This window comes from Salmo salar, chromosome 24 (genome assembly GCF_965601325.2).
Source record: "Salmo salar chromosome 24, fSalSal1, whole genome shotgun sequence".
Lineage (NCBI taxonomy): Eukaryota > Metazoa > Chordata > Actinopteri > Salmoniformes > Salmonidae > Salmo > Salmo salar.
The window spans coordinates 31,466,606-31,486,937 of NC_138314.1; the positions used below are offsets into that span (position 1 = coordinate 31,466,606).

At 43.5% G+C, this 20,332-nt stretch overlaps 1 protein-coding gene across 2 annotated transcripts in view; it reads left to right on the forward strand.

Annotated features, from left to right (window-relative positions):
- cep78 (centrosomal protein 78) overlaps positions 1-18,603 on the forward strand; it is a 30,289-nt gene extending 11,686 nt beyond the window's left edge. Inside the window, exons 6-16 of one of the 2 annotated variants that reach the window (XM_014172175.3) lie at positions 8,776-8,950; positions 9,112-9,225; positions 9,409-9,473; positions 9,656-9,761; positions 10,442-10,556; positions 10,719-10,761; positions 10,886-11,041; positions 11,254-11,331; positions 16,968-17,137; positions 17,384-17,528; positions 17,708-18,603. In XM_014172175.3, the coding sequence (XP_014027650.3) occupies positions 8,776-8,950; positions 9,112-9,225; positions 9,409-9,473; positions 9,656-9,761; positions 10,442-10,556; positions 10,719-10,761; positions 10,886-11,041; positions 11,254-11,331; positions 16,968-17,137; positions 17,384-17,528; positions 17,708-18,250 (1,710 nt within the window). In that variant the 3' untranslated portion in view covers positions 18,251-18,603. The remainder of the gene's footprint in view (positions 1-8,775; positions 8,951-9,111; positions 9,226-9,408; positions 9,474-9,655; positions 9,762-10,441; positions 10,557-10,718; positions 10,762-10,885; positions 11,042-11,253; positions 11,332-16,967; positions 17,138-17,383; positions 17,529-17,707) is intronic. The other variant, XM_014172176.3, reaches the window with a different exon arrangement.
- The last annotated feature ends 1,729 nt before the right edge of the window (positions 18,604-20,332 follow it).

Sequence of the window (20,332 nt, forward strand, 5' to 3'; positions counted from 1 at the left end):
CAGACGGAAGCCACTCCTCAGTAAAAGGCACATGACAGCCTGCTTGGAGTTTGCCAAAAGGCACCTAAAAACTCTCAGACCATGTGAAACGAGATTCTCTGGTCTGATGAAATCAAGATTGAACTGCTTGACCTAATTGCCAAGTGTCACATCTGGAGGAAACCTGGCACCATCCCTACAATGAAGCATGGGGGTAGCAGCATCATGCTGTGGGGATGTTTTTCAGCAGCAGGGACTGGGAGACTAGTCAGGATCGAGGGAAAGATGAACGGAGCAAAGTACAGAGAGATCTTTGATGAAATCCTGCTTCAGAGCGCTCAGGACCTCAGACTGGGGCAAAGGTTCACCTTCCAACAGGACAACGACCCTAAGCACACAGCCAATACAATGCAGGAGTGGCTTCGGGACAAGTGTCTGAATGTTCATTGAGTGGCCCAGCCAGAGCCCGATTGAACATCTCTAGAGAGACCTGAAAATAGCTGTGCAGCAACGCACCCCATCCAACCTGACAGAGCTTGAGAGGATCTACAGAGAAGAATGGGAGAAACTCCCCAAATACAGGTGTGCCAAGCTTGTAGCGTCATACCCAAGAAGACAAAAGGCTGTAATCGCTGCCAAAGGTGCTTGAACAAAGTACTGAGTAAAGGGTCTGAATACTAATGTCAATGTGATATTTCAGTTTAAAAATATATATAAATTAGCAAAGAATTGTAAACCTGTTTTTGCATTGTCATTATGGAGTATTGTCTGTCGATTTGATAAGGGTAAAAAAAACTATTTAATACATTTTAGAATAAGGCTGTAACCTAACAAAAAATGTGGAAAAAGTCAAGGGACTTGAATACTTTCCAAAGGCACTGCATAGAAAAATTATACTGTGTGTGTGAACTCAGCAAAAAAAGAAATGTCCCTTTTTCAGGACCGTCCAAATAACTTCACAGATCTTCATTGTGAAGGGTTTAAACACTGTTTCCCACGCTTGTTCAATAAACCATAAACAATTAATGAACATGCACCTGTGGAACGGTCGTTAAGACACTAACAGCTTACAGACGGTTGGCAATTTAAGGTCACAGTTATGAAAACTTAGGACACTAAACAGGCCTTTCTACTGACTCTGAAAAACACCAAAAGAAAGATGCCCAGGGTCCCTGCTCATCTGCGTGAATGTGCCTTAGGCATGCTGCAAGGAGGCATGAGGACTGCAGCTGTGGCCAGAGCAATAAATTGCCATGTCCATACTGTGAGACGCCTGAGACAGGACGGACAGCTGATCGTCCTCGCAGTGGCAGACCACATGTAACAACACCTGCACAGGATGGGTACATCCAAACATCACACCTGCGGTACAGGTACAGGATGGCAACAACAACTGCCCGAGTTACACCAGGAACACACAATTCCTCCATCAGTGCTCAGACTGTCCACAATAGGCTGAGAGAGGCTGGACTGAGGGCTTGTAGGCATGTTGTAAGGCAGGTCCTCACCATACCCACCGTCGCTGGACCAGACAGGACTGGCAAAAAGTTCTCTTCACTGACGTGTTGCTGTTTTGTTTCACCAGGGGTGATGGTCGGATTCGTGTTTATATTTTACCTTTATTTAACTAGGCAAATCAGTTAAGAACAAATTCTTATTTTCAATGACGGCCTAGGAACAGTGCCTTGTTCAGGGGCAGAACCACAGATTTGTACCTTGTCAGCTCGGGGATTTGATCTTGCAACCTTTCGGTTACTAGTTCAACGCTCTAACCACTAGGCTACGCTGCCACTAGGAATGAGCATTACACCGAGACCTGTACTCTGGAGTGGGATCGATTTGGAGGTGGAGGGTCCGTCATGGTCTGGGGTGGTGTGTCGCAGCATCATGAGACTGAGGTTGTTGTCATTGCAGGCAATCTCAACGCTGTGCGTTACAGGGAAGACATCCTCCTCATGTGGTATCCTTCCTGCAGGCTCATCCTGACATGACCCTCCAGCATGACAACGCCACCAGCTATACTGCTCGTTCTGTGCGTGATTTCCTGCAAGACCGGAATGTCACTGTTCTGCTATGGCCAGCGAAGAGCCCGGATCTCAATCCCATTGAGCATGTCTGGGACCTGTTGGATCGGAGGGTGAGGGCTAGGGCCATTCCCTCCCCCACAGAAATGTCCGGGAACTTGCAGGTGCCTTGGTGGAAGAGTAGGGTAACATCTCACAGCAAGAACTGGCAAATCTGGTGCAGTCCATGAGGAGGAGATGCACTGCAGTACTAAATGCAGCTGGTGGCCACACCAGATACGGACTTATTTTTTATTTTGCCCCCCCCCCCCCTTTGTTTAGGGACACATTCAATTTCTGTTAGTCACATGTCTGTGGAACTTGTTCAGTTTATGTCTCAGTTGATGAATCGTGTTATGTTCATACAAATATTTACACATGTTAAGTTTTCTGAAAAAAAACACAGTTGACAGTGACGATGTTACTTTTTTTGCAAAGTTATATACTACTGTTCAAAAGTTTGGGGTCACAAATGTCCTTTGTTTTCCATGAAAACATACATGAAATGTTGCAAAATTAATAGGAAACATAGTCAAGACGTTGACAAGGTTATAAATAATGATTTTAAATTGAAAAAGTAATTGTGTCCTTCAAACTTTGCTTTCGTCAAAGAATCCTCCATTTGCTGCAATTGCAGCCTTGCAGACCTTTGGCATTCTATTTGTCAATTTGTTGAGGTAATCTGAAGAAATTTCACCCCATGCTTCCTGAAGCACTTCCCACAAGTTGGATTGGCTTGATGGGCACTTCTTGCTTACCATACGGTCAAGCTTCTCCCACAACAGCTCAATAAGGTTGAGATCAGGTAACTGTGCTGGCCACTCCATTATAGACAGAATACCAGCTGACTGCTTCTTCCCTAAATAGTTATTGCCTAGTTTGACGCTGTGCTTTGGGTCATTGTCCTGTTGTAGGAGGAAATTGGCTCCAATTAAGCGCTGTCCACAGGGTATGACATGGCGTGGCAAAATGGAGTGATGATCTTGTAGAAGGAAGGCTATTTTACCCTGTACAAATCTCCCACTTTACCATTAGCAAAGCACCCCCAGAACATCACATTGCCTCCACCATGCTTGACAGATGGCGTCAAGCACTCCTCCAGCATATTTTCATTTTTTCTGAGTCTCACGAATGTTCTTCATGATCCGAACACCTCAAACTTAGATTCGTCTGTCCAGTGTCTGTGTTCTTTTGCCCATCTTAATCTTTTCTTTTTACTGGCCAGTCTGAGATATGTATTTTTCTTTGCAACTCTGCCTAGAATGTCAGCATCCCGGAGTCGCCTCTTCACTGTTGACGTTGAGACTGGTGTTTTGCGGGTATTATTTAATGAAGCTACCAGTTGAGGACTTAAGAGGCATCTGTTTCTCAAACTAGACACTCTAATGTACTTGTCCTCTTGCTGAGTTGTGCACCGTGGCCTCCCACTCCTCTTTTTATTCTGGTTATAGCCAGTTTGCGCTGTTCTGTGAAGGGAGTAGTTGCAATTTCTTGCATGGAATAGCCTTCAAATTTCAGAAGAAAGTGCTTTGTTTCTGGCCATTTTGAGCCTGTAATCGAACCCACAAATGCTGATGCTCCAGATTCTCAACTAATCTAAAGAAGGCCAGTTTTAATGCTTCTTTAATGAGCACAACAGTTTTCAGCTGTGCTAACATAATTGCAAAAGGGTTTTCTAATGATCAATTAGCCTTTTTGAAATGATACTTGGATAAGCTAACACAACGTGCCATTGGAACACAGGAGTGATGGTTGCTGATAATGGGCCTCTGTACACCTATGTAGAAATTCCATAAAAAATCTGCTGTTTCCAGCTACAATAGTCATTTACAACATTAACCTATCTACACTGTATTTCTGATCAATTTGATGTTATTTTAATGGACGAAAAATGTGCTTTTCTTTAAAAAATAAGGACATTTCTAAGTGACCCCAAACGTTTGAACGGCAGTGTACGTACATTCTTATTTATTTTTTTACTATTTTCTACATTGTAGAATAATAGTGAAGACATCAAATCTATGAAATAACACATATGGAATCTTGTAGTAACCAAAAAGTGTTAAACAAATCAAAATATATTTTGTATTTGAGATTCTTCAAAGTAGCCACCCTTTGCCTTGATGACAGCTTTGCACACTCTTGGCATTCTCTCAACCAGCTTCTCCTGGAATGCTTTTCCAACAGCCTTGAAGGCGTTCCCACATATGCTGAGCACTTGTTGTCTGCTTTTCCTTCACTCTGTGGTCCAACTCATCCCAAACCATCTCAATTGGGTTGAGGTCGGGTGATTGTGGAGGCCGGGTCATCTGAGGCAGCACTCATCACTCTCCTTCTTGGTCAAATAGCCCTTACACAGCCTGGAGGTGTTTTGGGCCATTGTCCTTTTTGAAAAACAAATTATAGTCCCACCAATCGCTAACCAGATGGGATGGCGTATCGCTGCAGAATGCTGTGGTAGCCATGCTGGTTAAGTGTGCCTTGAATTCTAAATAAATCAGTGTCACCAGCAAAGCACCATCACATCTCCTCCATGCTTCACGGTGGGAACCAGACATGCGAAGGTCATCCGTTCACCTACTCTGCATCTCACAAAGACATGGTGGTTGGAACCAAAAATCTCAGATTTGGACTTATCAGACCAAAGAACAGATTTCCGCCGGTCCAATGTTCATTGCTCATGTTTCTTGGCCCAAGCAAGTCTCTTCTTATTGGTCTCCTTTTATTAGTGGTTTCTTTGCAGCAATTTGACCATGAAGGCCTGATTTCATGCAGTCTCCTCTGAACAGTTGATTTTGAGATGTGACTGTTCCTTGAACTCTGAAGCATTTATTTGGGCTGCAATTTTCTGAGGCTGGTAACTAATGAACTCATCCTGTGCAGCAGAGCACTCTGGGTCTTCCTTTCCTGTGGCGGTCCTCATGAGAGCTAGTTTCGTCATAGCGCTTGTTTTTTTCAAATCAAACTTTATTTGTCACATGCGCCGAATACAACTGGTGTATTCCTTACCGTGAAATGCTTACTTATAAGCACTTAACCAACAGTGCAGTTCAAGAAAGAGGTATGCAAATATTTACCAAATAATCTAAAGTAACACAATAAAATAACGACGAGGCTATATACAGGGGGTGCCGGTCCCGAGTCAATGTGCGGTGGTACAGGTTACTCGAGGTAATTTGTACATGTAGGTAGGGGTGAAGTGACTATGCATAGATGATAAACAGTGAGTAGCAGCAGTGTAAAAAAACAATTGTGGGGGGGTGTCAATGTAAATAGTCCGGGTGGCCATTTGATTAATTGTTCAACAGTCTTATGGCTTGGGGGTAGAAGCTGTTAAGGAGCCTTTCGGTCCGAGACTTGGTGCTCCGGTAGTGCTTGCCGTGCGGTAGCAGAGAGAACAGTCTATGACTTGGGTGACGAGTCTGGCAATTTTTGGGGCTTTCCTTTGACCATGCCTAGTATATAGGTCTTGGATGGCAGGAAGCTTGGCCCCAGTGATGTACTGGGCCATATGCACTACCCTCTTTAGCGCCTTACGGTCAGATGCCGAGCAGTTGCCATATCAGGCGGTGGTGCAACCGGTCAGGATGCTCTCAATGGTGCTGCTGTAAAACCTTTTGAGGATCTGAGTACCCATTTCAGTCTCCTGTCGTGCCCACTTCACAACTATCTTGGTGTGTTTGGACCATGATAGTTTGTTGGTGATGTGGACACCAAGGACCTTGGAACTCTCTACCCGCTCCACTACAGCCCCATCTATGTTAATGAGGGCCTGTTGGGCCCGCCTTTTCCTGTAGTCCTTGATCCACTCCTTTTGTCTTGGTCACATTGAGGGAGAGGTTGTTGTCCTGGCACTACACTAGCAGGTCTCTGACCACCTCCCTATAGGCTGTCTCATCGTTGTCTGTGATCAGGCCTACCACTGTTGTGTCATCAGCAAACTTTATGATGGTGTTGGAGTCGTGTTTGGCCACGCAGTCGTAGGTGAACAGGGAGTACAGTAGGGGACTAAGCACACACCCCTGAGGGGCCCCAGTGTTGAGGATCAGCGTGGCAGACATGTTGTTGCCTACCCTTACCAACTGGGGGCAGCCCGTCAGGAAGCCCATGATTCAGTTGCAGAGGGAGGTGTTTAGTCCCAGTGTCCTTAGCTTAGTGATGAGCTTTGTGGGCACTATGGTGTTGAATGCTGAGCTGTAGTCAATGAACAGAATTCTCACATAGGTGTTCCTTTTGTCAGGTGGGAAAGGGCAGTGTGGAGGGCAGTAGAGATTGCGTCATCTATGAATCTGTTTGGGCGGTATACGAATTGGAGTGGGTCTAGGGTATCCGGGAGGATGCTGTTGATGTGAGCCATTACCAGCCTTTCAAAGTACTTCATGGCTACCGAAGCGAGTGCTACGGGGTGGTAATCATTTAGGCAGATTACCTTCGCTCCCTTGGGCACAGGGACTATGGTTGTCTGCTTGATACATGTAGGTATTACAGACTCCGTCAGGGAGAGGTTGAAAATGTCAGAGAATACACTTGCCAGTTGGTCAGTGCATGCTTTGAGTCCCAGTCCTGGTAATCCGTCTGGCCCCGCTGCTTTGTGAATGTTGACATGTTTTAAAGGTCTTGCTCACATCTGCTACCGAGAGCGTTATCACACAGTCATCCGTAACAGCTGATGCTCTCATGCAGGCTTCAGTTTTGCTTGCCTCGACGCGAGCATAAAAGGCATTAAGCTCGTCTGGTAGGCTTGCGTTACTGGGCAGCTCACAGCTGGGTTTCCCTTTGTAGTCCGTAATAGTTTTCAAGCCCTGCCACATCCGCCGAGCGTCAGAGCTGGTGTAGTAGGATTCAATCTTAATCCTGTATTGACGCTTTGCCTGTTTGATGGTTCGTCTGAGGGCGTATCGGGATTTCTTATTAGTGTCCCTCTCCTTGAAAGCTCTTGCCTTTAGCTCGATGCGAATGTTGCCTATAATCCATGGCTTCTGGTTGGGATATGTACGTACGGTCACTGATGAAGCCAACGACTGATGTGGTATATTCCTCAATGCCATTAGATGAATCCCGGAACATATTCCAGTCTGTGCTAGCAAAACAGTTCTGTAGCATCCGCATCATCTGACCACTTCCGTATTGAGCGAGTTACTGGTATTTCCTGCTTTAGTTTTTGCTTGTAAGCAGGAATCAGGATAGAATTATGGTCAGATTTGCCAAATGGAGGGTGAGGGAGAGCTTTGTATGAGTCTCTGTGTGTGGAGTAAATGTGGTCTATTGTTTTTTTTCCTCTGGTTTCCAATGATTGCACGTTCGCCAATAGAACGGATGGCAGTGGGCGTTTACTCACTCGCCTATGAATTCTCAGAAGGCAGCCCGACCGCCGCCCCCTTTTTCTCCGTCTTTTCTTCACGCAAATGACAGGGATTTTGGCCCGTTCCAGAGAAAGCAGTAGTTCCTTCACGTCAGACTCGTTAAAGAAGAAATCTTTGTTGAGGTGAGGAATCGCTGTTCTGATGTCCAGAAGTTATTTTTGGTCATACGAGACGGTAGCAGCAACATTATGTACAAAATAAGTTACAAACAACGCGAAAAGCGAACAAAATAGCACAGTTGGTTAGGAGCACGTAAAACGGCAGCCATCTCCTCCGGCGCCATTATTTTTTTCCGACTGCATTTTAAGAAACGCTCAAAGTTCTTGAAATGTTCCGCATTGACTGACCTTCATGTCTCAAAGTAATGATGGACTGTCGTTTCTCTTTGCTTATTTGAGCTGTTCTTGCCGTAATATGGACTTTGTCTTTTACCAAATAGGACTATCTTCTGTATACCATCCCTACCTTGTCACAACACAACTGATGGCCTCAAACGCATTAAGAAGGAAAGAAATTCCACAAATTAACTTTTAACAAGGCACACCTGCTAATTGAAATGCATTCCAGGTGACTACCACATGAAGCTGGTTGAGAGAATGCCAAGAGTGTGCAAAGCTGTCAAAGCAAAGGGTGGCTGCTTTGCTTACTACATGATTCCATATGTGTTATTTCATAGTTTTGATGTCTTCAGTATTATTCTCTAATGTAGAAAATAGTAAAAATAAAGAAAAACCCTTGAATGAGTAGGTGTGTCCAAACTTTGGACTGGTACTGTATATACACACATTTTCCTTAAAGTATAAATTTTTTGAGAACTAATGTTCCTGTCCCCACTATAACAAAAAAGTATTACATGTCATTTTTTTCTTTTAATACATTTAATTGAAATACTGTAGAATTCCATTAATTCCTGTGGAGGACCGCTCCTACTGGGGAGCACCAATATGGCCAACCGGTGGCTTCAAAGCCTCACAATGGCCAGCAATCCAGGGTTTATATACTCTGAGTATACAAAACATTAAGAACACTTCCCCTTTCCCTTAAATCCAGGTGAAAGCTATGATCACTTATTGCTGTCACTTGTTAAATCCACTTCAGTCAGTGTAGATGACTGTGAAGAGACCTGTTTAAGTAGGATTTTTAAGCCTTGACACAATTGATAAATGGAATGCGTATGTGTGCCATCTGTGACTGTCATTACAGTGAGCTCTGTTTCCCTCTAGTGGGGATGGTCAGTATGACATACTCAGAGAAGATCTGTATTGAAGTCATTACACATTCAACAATTGGGCAGAATCGTGCATCCTTATTGTGTGGTGTTTGGGGTTGTGTGTGAGCTCCAGTTGACTGACCTCTCCCCTGCATTGCAGCATCAGGCAATGCGGAGGCACAGTGCAGCCTGGGCCGAGTCTCTGAGGTACAGGAGGCCTGAATTCGAGGGCATGGGAGGCCTCCGTCGGGTCACTCTCAACTGCAACACCCTGGTGGGAGACAGAGGGGCGGCTGCCCTCGCACAGGAACTGGCTGAGGACCTCTGGGTCAAAGGTCAGAGGACATGTTCAGTCTCTCATTGACCCACTTTCAAGTCAGTTTTTCAGGACCTTTCCTTGGGCTTGAATCCAGGGTTGTGTATATTAAGGAACACTATATCAAAACTTCTTTGTTAATGGTGGTATTGACTGTAGTTTTTTGCATTGTTTTCCTAGCCTTGGATCTGCAGAAGTGTGGTTTGTCCAACGATGGGACACGGTCTCTGCTGGAGGCTCTAAAGTCCAATTCCACTCTCTGTGTCCTGGATATCAGGAGGAACCCCTTGGTGGGTAAGTTCCAACTGACACTGCTCTGATTGGATGGGATTGTTTTACTCATGGCACCTGTCAAAAGGGTATATTTTGAAAGTAGACATCTCAGAATGATCATATCTACTCGGGTTGCAGTTTTTCCTTTGAGAGTTTGTTATAGGCCTAACACGAGGGGTTCTTACTCCTCTCCTCCTTGCACAGACAACGACCTGATGAAGTCCGTAATAGAAAGAGTTCTCATGAACGCTAATGGTCAATCCTCTCAGGTAGGGATACATTTTCTCCTGGCCTATCTGGCTATTAAAGTAAACATTGGGAGCTGTGTGTCCATGATTAACGCAAAGTGGTACGACACATACTGTATTATACGTGTGAAGATGTGTATTAGTATCTCGGGGTTCATGATGGTGGTTTCTCAGTAGTATGTGCTCTGTGTTTTATGTTGTAGTACTCCTGGATCAAGCCCCCAGCCCTCAAAGACTCACAGAAACCTCCAATCCTTAAGAGAAGAATACTGGGAAATACAGCTAGAGGAAAAGCAACATTTAGGATAGGTACTTTTGATCATCTACTCTCAAGGGAGTAGATATTTGTTTCCAAGGCATTCTCTCTTTGACCTTTGCCACCCCAGTGTCGCAGAGAAGTGCCCACAGTCGTGTTCATTATAGGCTCCAAACGGAAGACAATGGACTGAAATATAGAGGGCCCACATAAACTTGTCCAATAGGAAACATTTATTTTGTTTCCGGTTGCTTTCCATAATGAACACAATCCAGGTCACTGTTAACTCTCCCTTAGCCATCAGCCTCTCAATACTAAGCCTCCAAACACACAGTCACCCTGTGGTACTATACACTATAACAGTGGATATGTCACAAATGGCTAAATGTAACTAGAGCCACCACATCCTTTCTGGAGCCAGGAAGTAGCATTACGGTTGCCAGGAAGTAACAGTAAATACATGTAACTAACTCTGGCTAACTGTGGAATTAAACAATTCACTTATTTATAGTTAGTTTGCTACAGCATCCTCTCTCTTTGCTTGCTACCAGTGTACGTAATGCTTTCAGTTTGACGTGTGTGACGTATCCACTTTCATAGCGTGTTGTGATGAAACTTCCCTATGTAGTTACCATACTAATGGACCTGTGATGTTCTATTAATAATCACATTCTTTTCAACTGCCGACCTCATCATTTCCTGCCGGCGTTGACCATATATGGTCCTGCCCCAGGTCCTCGCAGGTTGTCGTTGGCCGGTAGGCGGAGTCCAGTTGTTGCCCAGCAGCCATACTCCAGCTCCAGCAGGTGTATCCCATGGCGCACTGCAGAACGTGCTGGACGACAGAGGTAAGGGCAGTCGTCTTGGAGAATGACTACAGGAATCTTCCTCCTACAAGATGAAACGCCTTTATTTATCTTAATTTCAATAATAAAGACTAAAATCAACTTCCATTGTCCTCCATGAGTGGTTGAATATCCTCTTCTTTTCATGTCCTCCTATCTTGACAGAGGACTTCCTCCAGGTAATACAGTGGCAGAGCAGAGCTTTGAGGTAAGCAATCCATTTGTCTAACACAGACTAATTCTGACACTTTCTGGCCACATGTAATCCCTATGTGCCTGACCTGTGTTGTGGTCATATGTTCTGTTGATGTCTAGTATATGGTCTTCTTCAGGGGGCTGCCACTGTCAAGGTCACAATGGAGACTGAGTCGGAGGAGGAGGAGGAGGAGGAGGAGGAGGAGGGAGAGGAGGAAGCGGTTGAGACAAAAAGCCTGTCACCACTTAGCCTTCGTGAGAGGATCACTGTCAGACAGTACAGACGTGTACAGGTAAAGCCCATATGGTAGCAGACAGTGCACATACTGTACTTAGTGGGGCGTTTTGAAAAGGGATAACTTCAAACTGAGGTGCATCCTGATTGACAAGCCCCACAAACACCAGGCATGTTTTCTCTCCCACTGACTGAAGGGCAGGCAGACATACCGACACTGGTGTTTTGATTTGACAGTGATGGAGTGCAGTTCTCCTGTTTTTCCTACAGGTGGAGCTGGAGGAGTGTCGGCTCAGACTAGCAGGGGAAAGAAGGGCCAGAGTGAAGGCAGACACTCGTCTCATGGAGGTACGGACTGTCATCCCAACCTTTTTGTACTAGTAAGACTAAAATGCAGAGTATACAATATTCTACTGTTTTTGTGAGATGGTATGACTTGCATACATGTACAGTACCAGTCAAAAGTTTGGACACTCCTACTCATTCAAGGGTTTTTCTTTATTTGTACTATTTTATACATTGTAGAATAATAGTGAAGACATCCAATCTATGAAATAACACATGGAATCATGCAGTAAATACAAAATTGTTAAACAATTCAAAATATATTTTGTATTTGAGATTCTTCAAAGTAGCCACCCTTTGCCTTGATGACAGCTTTGTACACTCTTGGCATTCTCTCAACCAGCTTTATGAGGTAGACACCTGGAATGCATTTCAATTAACAGGTGTGCCTTGTTAAGTTAATTTGTGGAATTTCTTTCCTTAATGCGTTTGAGCCAATCAGTTGTGTTGTGACAAGGTAGGGGTGGTGTACAGAAGATAACCCTGTTTGGTAAAAGACCAAGTCTTTCTTTTTTCACCTTTTATTTAACCAGATAGGCTAGTTGAGAACAAGTTCTCATTTGCAACTGCGATCTGGCCAAGATAAAGCAAAGCAGTTCGACACATATATCAACGCAGAGTTACACATGGAATAAACAAAACATACAGTCAATAATACAGTAGAAAAATCTATATACAACATGTGCAAATGAGGTAGGATAAGAGAGGTAAGGCAATAAATAGGCCATGGTGGCGAAGTAATTACAACATAGCATTTAAACACTGGAATGGTAGAATGTGCAGAAGATGAATGTGCAAGTAGAGATACTGGGGTGCAAAGGAGCAAGATAAATAAACACAGTATGGGGATGAGGTAGATTGGATGGGCTATTTACAGATGAGCTATGTACAGGTGCAGTGATCTATGAGCTGCTCTGACAGCTGGTGCTTAAAGCTAGTGAGGGAGGTACAGTGAGGGAAAAAAGTATTTGATCCCCTGCTGATTTTGTACGTTTTCCCACTGACAAAGAAATGATCAGTCTATAATTTTAATGGTAGATTTATTTGAACAGTGAGAGACAGAATAACAACAAAAAAATCCAGAAAAACATATGTTATAAATTGATTTGCATTTTAATGTATTTGACCCCTCTGCAAAACATGACTTAGTACTTGGTGGCAAAACCCTTGTTGGCAATCACAGAGGTCAGATGTTTCTTGTAGTTGGCCACCAGGTTTGCACACATCTCAGGAGGGATTTTGTCCCACTCCTCTTTGCAGATCTTCTTCAAGTCATTAAGGTTTCGAGGCTGACGTTTGGCAACTCGACCCTTCAGCGCCCTCCACAGATTTTCTATGGGATTAAGGTCTGGAGACTGGCTAGGCCACTCCAGGACCTTAATGTGCTTCTTCTTGAGCCACTCCTTTGTTGCCTTGGCCGTGTGTTTTGGGTCATTGTCATGCTGGAATACCCATCCACGACCCATTTTCAATGCCCAGGCTGAGGGAAGGAGGTTCTCACCCAAGATTTGACGGTACATGGCCCTGTCCATCGTCCCTTTGATGCGGTGAAGTTGTCCTGTCCCCTTAGCAGAAAAACACCCCCAAAGCATAATGTTTCCACCTCCATGTTTGACGGTGGGGATGGTTTTCTTGGGGTCATAGGCAGCATTCCTCCAAACACAGCGAGTTGAGTTGATGCCAAAGAGCTCCATTTTGGTCTCATCTGACCACAACACTTTCACCCAGTTGTCCTCTGAATCATTCAGATGTTCATTGGCAAACTTCAGACGGGCATGTATATGTGCTTTCTTGAGCAGGGGAACCTTGCGGGCGCTGCAGGATTTCAGTCCTTCACGGCATAGTGTGTTACCAATTGTTTTCTTGGTGACTGGTCCCAGCTTCCTTGAGATCATTGACAAGATCCTCTCGTGTAGTTCTGGGCTGATTCCTCACCGTTCTCATGATCATTGCAACTCAACGAGGTGGGATCTTGCATGGAGCCCTAGGCCCGATGGAGATTGACAGTTCTTTTGTGTTTCTTCCATTTGCGAATAATCGCACCAACTGCTGTCACCTTCTCACCAAGCTGCTTGGCGATGGTCTTGTAGCCCATTCCAGCCTTGTGTAGGTCTACAATCTTGTCCCTGACATCCTTGGAGAGCTCTTTGGTCTTGGCCATGGTGGAGAGTTTGGAATCTGATTGATTGATTGCTTCTGTGGACAGGTGTCGTTTATACAGGTAACAAGCTGAGATTAGGAGCACTCCCTTTAAGAGTGTGCTCCTAATCTCAGCTCGTTACCTGTATAAAAGACACCTAGGAGCCAGAAATCTTTCTGATTGAGAGGGGGTCAAATACCTATTTCCGTCATTAATATGCAAATCAATTTATAACATTTTTGACATGTGTTTTTCTGGATTTTTTGTTGTTGTTATTCTGTCTCTCACTGTTCAAATAAACCTACCATTATAATTATAGACTGATCATTTCTTTGTCAGTTGGCAAACTTACAAAATCAGCAGGGGATCAAATACTTTTTTCCCTCACTGTAAGAGTCTCCAGCTTTAGTGATTTATGGCAAGAGCAGCTCAAATAAGCAGAGGAACGACAGTCCATCATTACTTTAAGACATGAAGGTCAGTCATTGCGGAACATTTCAAGAACTGAACGTTTCTTCAAGTGCAGTCGCAAAAACAAAGCGCTATGTTGAAACTGGCTCTAATGCAAAGGATAAGTTCATTAGTTACCAGCTTCAGAAATTGCAGCCCAAATAAGTAACAGATCCATCTCAACATCAACTGTTCAGAGGAGACTGTGTTAATCAGACCTTCAAGGTCGAATTGCTATAAAGAAACCACTACTAAAGGACACCAATATGAAGAAGAGACTTGCTTGGGCCAAGAAACACAAGCAATGGACATTAGACCAGTGGAAATCTCTCCTTTTGGTCCAAATTTGATATGTTTGGTTCCAACTGCCGTTTCTTTGAGATGCAGAGTAGGTGAACGGGATGACCTTCGCATGTCTGGTTCCCACAGTGAAGCATGGAGGAGATGGTGTGGGGGTTCTTTCTTTGGGCTTTAGATTTCAAGGCATACTTAACCACCATGGCTACCACAGCATTTTGCAGCCAAACACCATCCCATCTGGTTAGCGATTAGTGGACTATCATTTGTTTTTCAACAGTACAATGACCCAAAACACACCTCCAGGCTGTGTAAGGGCTTTTGACCAACAAGGAGGGTGATGGAGTGCTGCATCAGATGACCTAGCCTACACAATCACCCAACCTCAACCCAGTTGAGATGGTTTTGGATGAGTTGGACTGCAGAGTGAAGGAAAAGCAGCCAACAAGTGCTCAGCATACACTACTGTTCAAAAGTTTGGGGTCACTTAGAAATGTCCTTGTTTTGAAAGAAAAGCAAATTTTTTCGTCCAGTAAAACAACATCAAATTGATCAGAAATACAGTGTAGACATTGTTAATGTTGTAAATGACTCTTGTAGCTGGAAACGGCAAATACATTTTTTTAATGGAATATCTACAAAGGCTCTTCGGAGGCCCATTATCAGCAACCATCACTCCTGTGTTCCAATGGCACGTTGTGTTAGTTAATCCAAGTTTATAATTTTAAAAGGCTGTTAGACAACCCTTTTGCAAGTGTTAGCACAGCTGAAAACTGTTGTTCTGATTTAAAGAAGCAATAAAACTGGCCTTCTTTAGACTAGTTGAGAATCTGGAGCATCAGCATTTGTGGGTTCGATTACAGGCTCAAAATGGCAATAAACAAATAACTTTTTTCTGAAACTCGTCAGTTTATTCTTGTTCTGAGAAATGAAGGCTATTCCATGTGAGAAATTGCCAAGAAACTGAAGATCTCGTACAACGCTGTGTACTACTCCCTTCACAGAACAGCACAAACTGGCTATAACCAGAATAGAAAAAGGAGTGGGAGGCCCCGGTGCACAACTGAGCAAGAGGACAAGTACATTAGAGTGTCTAGTTTGAGAAACGGACGCCTCACAATTCCTCAACTGGCAGCTTCATTAAATAGTACCTGCAAAACACCAGTCTCAACGTCAACAGTGAAGAGGCAACTCCGGGATGCTGACCTTCTAGGCAGAGTTGCAAAGAAAAAGCCATATCTCAGACCGACCAATAAAAAGAAAAGATTAAGATGGGAAAAAGAACACAGACACTGGACCAACAAATCTAAGTTTGAGGTGTTCGGATCACGAAGAACATTCGTGAGACGCATAAAAAAAATGAAAAGATGCTGGAGGAGTGCTTGATGCCATGTCAAGCATAGTGGAGGCAATGTGATGGTCTGAGGGTGCTTTGCTAATGGTAAAGTGGGAGATTTGTACAGGGTAAAATAGCCTTCCTTCTACAAGATCATCACTCCATTTTGCCACGCCATGTCATACCCTGTGGACAGCGCTTAATTGGAGCCAATTTCCTCCTACAACAGGACAATGACCCAAAGCACAGCGTCAAACTAGGCAATAACTATTTAGGGAAAAAGCAGTCAGCAGGTATTCTGTCTATAATGGAGTGGCCAGCACAGTTACCGGATCTCAACCTTATTGAGCTGTTGTGGGAGCAGCTTGACCGTATGGTACGTAAGAGGTGCCCATCAAGCCAATCCAACTTGTGGGCGGTGCTTCAGGAAACATGGGGTGAATTCTCTTCAGATTACCTCTACAAATTGACAAATAGAATGCCAAAGGTCTGCAAGGCTGTAATTGCAGAAAATTGAGGATTCTTTGACCAAGGCAAAGTTTGAGGGACACTATTATTTCAATTAAAAATCATTATTTATAACCTTGTCAACGTTTTGACTATTTCCTATTAATTTTGCAACTCATTTCATGTATGTTTTCTTGGAAAACAAAGGACATTTCTAAGTGACCCCAAACTTTTGGACGGTAGTGTATTTGGGAACTCCTTCAAGACTGTTGGAAAAGCATTCCTCATGAAGCTGGTTGAGAGAATGCCAAGAGTGTGCAAAGCTGTCATCAAGGCAAAGGGTGGTTACTTTGGGCAAAGGGTGGTTACTTTACTTTGGGGGTCTTCCCAGTGGCTCAGTAGGTAGAGCATGGTGTTTGCAAGGCCAGCATGGTGTGTGCAACGTCAGGGTTGTGGGTTCGATTCCCACGGGGGGCCAGTACAATTTCTTTTATTTTTTTAAATGCATGAAATGTATGCATTCACTACTGTAAGTCACTCTGGATAAGAGCGTCTGCTAAATGACTAAAATGTAAAAAAATGAAAAAGGAGTGATGACAATGCCTTATATTGATAGGTGCATGAATTGACCCATTTTGCTGTCCTCCCTGAGCATTCCAAATTTAACGAGTACCTTAAGGTGTCAGGGAAAATGTATGGGAGTAAAAAGTATTTTTTTTCTTTAGGAATGTAGTGGAGTAAAAATGAAATTTGGTTACTACATTATTGCATATGTGTTATTTCATAGTTGTGATGTCTTCACTATTATTTTACAATGTAGAAAATATGAAAAATAAAGAAACCCTTGAATCAGTAGGTGTGTCCCAACTTTTGACTGGTACTGTATGTAACCTATGCCCCTTTTTTTATTCTTATCGTGTGTGTGTGTGTGTGTGTTTTAATTGTCGATCAACTGCTATGTCTGTTTAGTATGAGTTGGAGAACGCTCGGCTGCGCAGTATCAACTTCTCCCTGTCGGAGGCACTGCATGCTCCTGCTACTGGCCCCTCCAGTGTTCTGGAGGACGATGCGGTTCTGGACAGCATCGAGAGCTCCTTCGGCAAGTTCCACGCCTTCCTGGACCTGCTCAAGGATGCTGGGTAAGCCTTGTGACTGGCAAAATATGTATTGGTGGGTTCAATAAGTTCCTCGGTAAAGAAAGAAATGGACAGTTTCTCTTCGAATGTGTGGAGTTTCACCTCAATGGGACAAATATTGAGACTTACTTTCCGATTGGAGGGTTTAGATGTGAGGGGATGTTACTTGTAGTGTAATGATTATCCTGCTTCTCCAGTGTTTATCCTGTGTATTCTAACACGTACCCTATGCTCTGCTATGTCTCTCAGACTGGGCCAGTTGGCCTCCATGGCAGGGATTGACCAGTCTGACTTTGGCCCGCTCGGGCGACCCCAGCTGTCCTCCAGTGTTGGACGGCCTCTTGTTGGGGCAGGGGACCAGGACACGGGAGATAAGGTTGATGCGGCACCTTCTGTAAATACAGTCTCAGTGCAGTGTGGGTGGTGTACAGTATGTATGTACTAAGATTGTCGTCAGGGATGGTGTTTCTTTGCTAGATATTCAAGTGTTATAGTGATATTCAAGTGTCGGTGGTGAATATCTGTCAGTAGCTTGGGTCCTATTCAATCTCATTCTCTGGGTTGTCTTTCCAGGGAGGCGACGGCCCCAGTGCTTCATCAGAGGGCCAGCCTAACGGATTCACCACCGGAGCTCCAGCCACTCTCAGAGGGTTCTCGCCAGAGGGTGATCCACAGAAAGTGCCCCCCGTCCCTGCTAGTGAGTTAGCCAGTGAGCCCTGTGTGGCGAAGTCTGGTGGAGAGAATCAGCAGAAGGATCCCTCGCCCTCACAACCGGAGGGCCGACAGGTGTCAGGGACTGAGAACAGTATCCATAGCAACGGCTCCCATGGAAATGACTCGTATGCCAAAGGCTCCCTTAGGAATGACTCTCAGGGTAGCGGTTCCTATGGCAAAGGTTCCCGTGATCGTAATGTCTCTCACCACAGTAATGGCAAAGGCTCACATGGTTACAGTTTTAATTACAGCAACTGCTCCCATGCCTACAGCGACAGCTTCCATAGTAACAGCTCTGTAAGGTCCAGTCTGAGTGACATGAGTGAGCGTTTGGAATCTGTTGGGTCATTGGGGTCAAAGGCTTCTGGAGGGGGCAGGGTAGGGTCAGGAGCACAGAGGTGAAACGCTATTCAGAGTTTGAGATGCTGCAACAGATCTGCTTTCTGGGGAGAATGGGTGGCGAGTCTGATGATGGGTTCTGAACCCACAACTCTGCCCCTTGTTGAGTTTTTTATTTTTTATTTATTTTTATTTTTTATATATATCTGTGTTTACCTTTCTTGTGCCATTGGTGCCAAATTGGAGTACTATTAAAAGGTTATTGTGCTAATGATGCCTAATCTTAAATGTGATTTTAGCCTTTTGTTAGATTAATACTTTTGGTGCTTTTTAGTTGTTTTTTAAAACCGTTACTTTTTTATACTGTTTGTAAATATATATATTTTCTACAATAAACTTTGTTTAAAAAAAGTTTATATACATTGATTGTAGGGCACTACTTTGTTTACACTGTTCAACCATACATATGTTTGTTTACACTTGAAAAAGTTATGGGAAAAATCAATCTTTGTCATTCTATTCCTGGGGTCAAAAACAATGGGCTCATTCAAGCGGATCACTTTTGTCAAGTCTGTGGCCATTGCTGGTCACTGCCTTTCAACGTGTGTTGCATTATGGGGATAAAATATTTCCGACTTGCGCCAACATGTAGATTGAATGAACTTTACATAAATCATGTGATCAAGGGTAATTTAGTTTTGACTGCAAGTTTTTTTAAGTGGTTCTTCACCAACGTAATGCTGCAGCCATTGCATGCATTGTGGGAGGCTCTATTATCAACCAATCATTAGGGTGTTTTTGTTTGACCCGCGCGAATGTTTATTTCAACAAACTTTATAAAGAAAAACTTGAATAAACAATGGCAACACTGCAATGTTGATCTGAGCCTTGCTGTTGGAAAACCACTTTAGTGTCTGACTTTCGGTTGTCGCATAGGCACCTCCCCCGACTTCATTCATCGACTTTTTTCTGCAGTCTGTTGCTTTAGCCTTACAACTCAAACAAGCCCAACTGTTTTTATTTCAACCTGGTAGTTATTTGTGCTCCCCTGTACCCTTTTCACCCAAAGGTGCCGCCCGAACATTTACTTTTCACATTGCCTTTTCCAGCACAGTTCCAGCAATTATGGCGGATGCTTAACCAGGCCAGCGGAGTACACCTAGGCTCGGTTGGTTTGGTTCAGCTCATAGGGCAGTCTGGAGTCGCGCGCCCAGCTCAGACGTTGCATGCGTCAATCAATGGTTAAATGCAAAGTCATTGACTGTTCAGTCGGGCACCAGATTTAAATAACATGGGTCTTGTTGCATGCCAGACCTTAAACCTGAATAGGTATTTTACATATCAACTAAGCCACATGTTGTCCTCCGCCCTAACGTCTGACAAGGGGAATGAGACCTTGATATTGTAAACTAATACATAAAACCTATCTGTAGTTTACTATTTTATATTTTTGACAAATTTCATTTTTACTCCACTACATTACTAAAGAAAAAAATTACTTTTTACTCCCATACATTTTCCCTGACACCTTAATACTCGTTACATTTGGAATGCTCAGGGAGGACAGCAAAATGGGTCAATTCATGCACCTATCAATATAAGGCATTGTCATCACTACTGCCTCCAATATGGCAGACTCACTGAACACAAATACCATGTTTGTAAATAATGTCTGAGTGTTGGAATGTACTGTTGTCTGTCCATAAATTTAAAAAAGTAAACTTTTTGCCATCTGGTTTGCTTAATATAAGGAATTTTATAAATAGCATTTACTTCTACTCATATGACAATTGAGTACTTTTTCCACCACTGTACCTAATAACATTTAAAACCAAATACTTTGACTTTTACTCAAGTAGTATTTTACTGGGTGACTTTCACTTTTACTTGAGTCATTTTCTATTAACCCTTGTGCTTTGCTGAAAAATAAGTATGTTTATACAGTTTAAACACACTCATGACAGTCAAAGAATAAAGTAAAAACTGCCCAAACTTTATTTTGTCTTGTCAGAGATTTCAGAAAGAACAAATACATTTGATTTCAAAAACTCAACATTTAAGACCTATTTGTTAAACATATTTCCTTCTCACAAACAAGCATTTGTTTCCCCAAGTAGACATTTTTCTTGTATTTCCCAGTAACAG